This window comes from Nycticebus coucang, chromosome 8 (assembly GCF_027406575.1).
Source record: "Nycticebus coucang isolate mNycCou1 chromosome 8, mNycCou1.pri, whole genome shotgun sequence".
NCBI lineage: Eukaryota > Metazoa > Chordata > Mammalia > Primates > Lorisidae > Nycticebus > Nycticebus coucang.
Genome location: NC_069787.1, coordinates 32,662,788 through 32,669,358, shown reverse-complemented (window position 1 = coordinate 32,669,358; position 6,571 = coordinate 32,662,788). Strand labels below are relative to the sequence as shown.

The following is a 6,571-nucleotide window of genomic DNA, read 5'->3' as shown; positions in this document are numbered from 1 at the left end:
AATGTAATAACTTATTTGGACTCTGAATAATAAAAAACCACAACTTCGTCTCCCGAAGCCAGTCCTACCCCTTCACGCTCCTCCCTTCTGGGTTTACAATTTAGAATTATCCAACCCTTGCAGCAGAGCGTTCCTCTCCTGGATACCAAACGAGGCTCATTTGCTCGCGAGAGTTCCTCCTTCTCCTACTGCAGAAAACGGTGTTAGAGAAGAGCCGCGAGATTTAGCTTGATCACACCCGGCAAGCCCCGCCCCCTCACCGGCGGAGGTCCGGAACCACCTCCAGGAGCTCTACGTGCAGTTGTTGCGGTTCAAGGTCAGGTGATCTCGGAAGCTGGGCACCCCAGGCTCCTCCTCCAAGATGGCGGCGCCCATCGCATAGGGCTGTGACTCGCTCCTGCTCAATCTTGAATTATAGCTTTGACTAGGTTTGCTAGGCCATGGACCGGCCGGGGTTCATGGCCTCGCTGGTGGTGAGTGCAGGGCAGTGGGGTGGGCTTCTCGAGTTCCGGATTCCGGCACTGGAGGTCGTGGGGGCTTCTCTGCGCTGGTGCTTTTTTCTGGTTTTGCGCGATAGACAGTCCTCGGGTAACCAGCAGCCAGGTCTGGTGGGGGGGAACGCTGGAATCCCAGGACGCTGCCGGGCCTGGGGGTCTCAAGGCCTTTTCATATAGGCGTAAGAGAGAGCTGGGGAGCGAGGGGTCTTTGACTCATTGTTTTAGGCACGCTAGTTTACTTAAAAAGAGCTTCTGCCATACCCTGTAGTCACTCTTCCATTGTGAACTATAACCACTCCAGAGAATTTAGGAATTAAGGATATACGTGTGACAAAACAAAGTAATCCTTGCTCAGATCACTCACAGCCCCTCTGTCCAAGACTTCGGTTATCGTTTTGCTTATCTTTTTTCAGTTTTAGACAATTATACATTCATCTGTTCATTCAATATATAATTAATTTTCTTTTTCTCTGTCAAGCCTAAGCTTTGGGGAAATACTGATAAGCACAAATAGCTCATCAGTAGCAATATGGAGTCAATAGACTGGCTTAGAATTTAATTCTATGGAAAACCGAGAATCAGCATGTTTTAACATTAAAAAAAAGCAAGAAGAAAAGTTCTTTAACAAATATTATTTGTTAGGCTGAGTAGGGGATGCTACATACAGCAGTGGACAAGACAGAGAGATTGGCTGATTGCATTTTCATTGCAAGCGAACAAGATGGAGATGGGCAGCTTACCTTTCCATTGGCAAAAGTAGACAATAAACAAATATGTTTGTAAATACCTCTTACAGGGTAACTGGTACATTACATCAAGTGGTAAATGTCTAGAGGCATTTATCGACTTAATTATCCAATATTTGGTGTTGCAGATGTTGGCGATAACATGGTGAACAAGACAGACCAGGCAGGTGTTGGTGACAGAATAGTAAAATGGCTGTTGAGATAAATGACAGGTAGCCTAAGTGCAGGATGTTAAGGGAATATGTGAAAGGTGGAGCTGGGTACCTTAGCCAGACTTGTGGGATAATGGCTTTAAATTTAGATTTGTTGAGACTAATATAAGCCAGGTCTTAGAGACATAAAGAAATATGATACCACTTTTAAGGAGCTTTCTTGTCTAACTGGTGAGATAGCAGTGCTTTTGTCAACTAAAATTCCTGTGCCAGGAACTGGGGTAAGCTCTTCACATACATTCCATTTAATTCTCACAGACAATTGAAGCTTTATTCTACTTTTCCAAAGGAGAGATCTGGTATATAGAGAGATTAGATAACGTGTCGAAATTCACACAAGCGAGATCCATTTGGTGAGTGAATCATAATCTAACCCAGGTGGTGCAACCTGGGAGTCCATACCTTCAACTCCTTCTTAAAACTATCTCTACTCTCTTAACACTATCTCTTCTAGCACTCTGGGAGGCTGAGGCAGGAGGATCCCTTGAGCTGAGGAGTTTGAGACCAGCCTGAGTTAAGAGCGAGACCTGTCTCTGTTAAAAATAGAAAAACTTGCCAGCATTGGGGTGGGCGCCTGTAGTCCCCAGCTACTCGGGAGGCTGAGGCAAGAGGATCCCTTGAGTCCAAAAGTTTGAGGTTGCTATGAGCTATGATGCCATGGCACTTTACCCAGGGCAATAGAATGAGACTCTGCCTCAGAAAACAAAAATAACCCCCCTCAAAATCCTAACTATCTCTGAAGTCAGAACAGTAGCAGTTGCTAAAAACAGGTAAATGATAGAGCTAACAAAAGAATGGTTTAAAAATGTACTTTATTAAAGTATGATACACAGGATATTCTTTTACCTAATGTATTTATAGATGGTAAAATTAGGATCAATAGGTGAAAGTTTCAAGAAATTAGATTTCATTCCAGCTCAAGGAAAAACATTTTATTCATCTAGCACACAGTTTATTTGCTGTGTATTCTGCCCAGTGACACCGTAGTAGCACTTGGAGATCCAGTGGCAAACCAAACCTTATCTCAAGTAGGGGGAGAAAAGTCAACAAATAAAACAGACAGTGCATGGTAAGTGCTATGAAAGAAGTGAACTAAAGGTGTAGGGAAATATTGGAGAACCTATTTTAGATGGAGTGACTGAGGAAGACCATGAAGAAGTGACGTTTAAGGTAAGATAGGAAGGGGCTAGAGATTTTGATGAGTAGAGGGAAAGTTCAGTCCAGGAATGAAGCATGTGAGAATCTTCAGGTAGAGAGAGCTGGAATGTTTGAGAGGTGGCTCGGGCTTAGTAGATAAGGGCTGTGTGCCAGGGGATAGTATTGGAGAGGTAGGCAAAGGCAGCTAATGTGAGGCTTTGTGGGCCAGGGAAAAGAATTTGGATTTTATTTGAAGTGTAGTGGAAGCCATTGGGAAGTTTTATTATCAAAGTAGTCCAGAAATGGAGTGGCTACTTTTTAAGGTTTGGAGTAAGCTTGGAGGTAGAGTGACTGCTCTTGAGGGACTTCTATTTGGCTTAGTGTTGTGTTACCAGTGCTTGGCACTTTGTAAGCACTCACTGCTACTCTTTTTTTTTTTTTCAGTTTTTGGCTGGGGCTGGGTTTGAACCCACCAACTCCAGCATATGGGGCTGGCACCCTACCCCTTTGAGCCACAGGCGCCACCCTCATCGCTATTCCTTGAATGAATGAATGAATGAAAGTAGGTCTAGATGGTTTTTGAAGTCTTAAAACTTGAGTTCTAAGGATTAGATGAGATACAATTAAACATTTAGTACAGAGCTTGGCAAGTAGCACACTTTGAAATGGTCTCTTTCTAAAGCTTCATAAGGAGGGCAAAAGGGTATAGAGTTGATGAAGGGAGAGCTTCTGGGATGTTTGTTTTCATTTGGACCACAGAGCAGGCTCTTTAGGAAAAAATCTCTCAAAGAGTACAATGATCAGTGCCTACTTACTGGAAAGCAGTTTGGAACTAAGTATTAGCAACTCAGGTCTTCATTACATTTAACTCAGTGGAAACAATAGTAAACCATTTCAGCATGGAACAAAAGGGGAAGGATTAGGCAAACAATGGGAAATCTATTTCTTAGCCTAGTCTGGGGCCATTAGTGCTTCTTGGTGCACGCTTGTAATCTTAGCTACTCAGGAGGCTGAGGTAGGAGGATTACTTGGGCCCAGGAGTTCGAGTCCAGCCTGGGCAACATAGTAAGAACCCATCTCTGTAAAAAACCCAGAGCTTTTGAGGAGAATATACAATGATTACATGGAAAATGCTTACGAGATAAACTTCAGGGAAGAAACACATCATTCTATATGTATATGTATGTTTGTGCCTCATTAAAGGTATATAAAAAAAATACTATTCTATTTTTAGAAAGTGGGATTGAAATACTCCAAAATAACACCAGGAAATACAGGCTTTCCTAAGCAGACTGAGACTAAGCCAGGTCTGTCTGATAACCAAAGCTGTGTTCTCAGGCAGTGTTTAATCTGAAGGAATTTCTGGAGAAATTAAGTAATAGTTGAGTCAAATTCTAGAACCATTATTGTATTCTTGAGAACAGTTTTATTAAACAAAAGTGAACCTACACAGTACTTTCCATGAGGAGGCAATGATCAACAGAGGATTTCTGGAGAAGTCACCCTGAAAGCAAACAATGGGAAATCTATTTCTTAGCCTAGTCTGGGGCCATTAAGCTATCAGCATGGCTGGGAATGCCAAGAACAGCAGGAGACAGGTAACACTTGGGTTTTGGTTGTCAGAATTGCTGTGGCAAACCAGAATAGGAACAACCAAACAGTGATTTACTGCGATTTTTCTTCTGATCATTTAATTTTTTTACAAAGTGTAAATCTTGTATTTCTATTTGAGAAGCCCTGCTACATCAGAGGCCCTACGTTAGGTACTTAGGAAGACAGAGGTGACTGGCCTGCTTCTGCTCTGAAGAATCTTAATGTCAGACATGATGGTTAGTACCATAAGTGACGGGTAAACATTATGTGGTCATAGTCAAGAAGCATTTAATTTTGACTGGGAGATTGGGAAAGTCCTTATAAAGAATGGTATTTGGTTGCAGCCTTAAGAATGGAGAGGATTTTGGCAGGGCTGTGTGTGTGCTTGTGTATGGTGGCAGGCTGGGAAGTGGTCTGCTGACTGCAGGAGGAAGGAGACACGGGCACTAAGGAGAATTCCAGGTTCAAAGAAAAACCTCAGCAGAAGCACAGAAATGAGAAGCTTCAGGATGTGTTGGGAACAGAATAGTCACACTGGATGAAGCTCGAAGGTCTCTAGGCCTAGTTGAGAGCTTAGGGTCCATGTGTTGAGTGGTTAATAGGTATCAAGTGCTATCAGGAATTAGGGATTTTTTTTTTTCTTGGAGGGGAGAGAGTGTTAATTTTGAATGACTTTTATATATTTGTAATACTCATCACAAAACTTGAGCAGTACAGAAATTAACAAGGTAGTAATAATGTTCCTTATCCTGAATCTCTTTCCACAGAGGTAGTAACTTCTAGCAATTTAGTGTGTATTTCCAGACTTCTAATTATGTGTATACAAATAGTTAACATTTTTTAAAAATAGGATTATATAGCATATATTCTATACATGATTAATTTAAGAATATTATGTTATGCCCGGCTTGGTGGCTCATGACTGTAATGCTAGCTGTCTGGGAGGCCAAGGCGGGTGGATTGCCTGAGCTCATGAGTTCAAGACCAGCCTGAGCAACAGCAAGACCTTGTCTCTAAAAGATAGCCTGTAGTCCCAGCTATCCAGAGGCTGAGCATCGCTTGAGCCCAAGAGTTAGAGGTTGCTGTGAGCTAAAAATGCCATGGCACTCTACTGAGGATGACCACCTGAAACTATCACAAAAAAGAAAAGAAAAAAAAGGAATATATTCTTATGTTTCTGTACCCATAAGTACAGATCAACCTCATCGTTTTAAAGGCTCTATAGTAATCTATTACTTGGGTATAGCTTAATTTATTTAACAAGACCCCAATGGATGGGCTTTTAGGTTGTTTCAGTTTTTTACTATTGCATATTTGCAGTAGTGAACATTCTTGTATATTTGTGCACTTACTTCTGGGGGGTAAATGTTTAGAAATGAAACAACTGGATCAAAGGGCTTGATAATTTAAAATGTTCTTTTTGCCAGATGGTCTTCTGGTAGATAATGGTAATGTTTCCATTAATAGTGCCCGTAACTTTTTCTCATAATTAAAAAATTTTAATTTGTTTTTATCTTGCTCATTAATGGTAGAGAAATATACTTTCATATTTTTCTTGGCCATTTAATGTTTTTCTTTTGGGAATTGCTTGGTCTTGTCTTTTGCTTTTTTTATTTTTTTATTTTTATTAAGTATACCTTTTCTAGGTTGATTTGTAGTGCCTTCTAAAATATGGATAGTAACCCTTTATTACAGCCTTGGTGTGCCTCCAGTATATACGCTAGTGCTGGGAAAATATTGGTGAACAAAACAGACACAGATCTTACAGTCTAATTGAGCAGACGTGGAACAAATGGACACGTGCTCATCGTGTACTTAAGATTTTGTTCAGTACTTGGAAACAACATGAGGATCAAACCTGAACTGGGGTTTACGGAGTATCTGTACAAAGTCCTGAAATGAGGAAGATTAGGTGAATTGGGGGAAAAATGGGATCCAGGTAGCAAGAAGGCACCTGAGCAGAGGGCAAATAGTGGGAGTTTTGGGTGAAGAATTGATGAGCTCCAGAATTTCCAGAACCTAGAAGGCTGTGCTAGGATTTTGTTCTTCATCCTTAAGGCTGTTTGAAAGTTTGGAAGATTTATAGGTTGGCAAGTGGCAAGGGATTAGTAACTCAGCTGTTAGTGTAGGGGGCAAGGAGTGCTGTTGGGAGAATGAATGGCTAATGGGGAAGGAGACAAGGATGCCAGAAAGTGAGGGCAGCAGTTCTGCAGCCAGGAGGATGGTAGTTCAAATCACAGGTTGCCACTTCATTGTGGAGGAAACCAAACATGTCAGGGAGGAATGTTTCCCCTGCAAAGCCATGTTCATGTTATGGCTGGTTCTTTTTTCTTTTCTTTCTTTTTCTTTTTTTTTGAGACAGAGTCTCATTTTGTCACCCTTGGTA

General features: G+C 41.5%; 1 protein-coding gene across 4 annotated transcripts in view; it reads left to right on the top strand.

The window, feature by feature from the left end:
• The first annotated feature begins 211 nt into the window (after positions 1–211).
• SLC25A26 (solute carrier family 25 member 26) overlaps positions 212–6,571 on the top strand; it is a 162,535-nt gene continuing 156,175 nt past the window's right edge. The window contains exons 1-2 of one of the 4 annotated variants that reach the window (XM_053598517.1): positions 342–473; positions 1,714–1,808. Coding sequence is in view for 2 of the 4 variants with exons in the window: in XM_053598515.1 (XP_053454490.1) it covers positions 441–473 (33 nt within the window). In the remaining 2 variants the exon portion in view is untranslated. Of the gene's footprint in view, positions 317–341; positions 474–1,713; positions 1,809–4,327; positions 4,422–6,571 lie in introns of those variants that run through there. The other 3 variants (XM_053598516.1, XM_053598519.1, XM_053598515.1) reach the window with 3 other exon arrangements.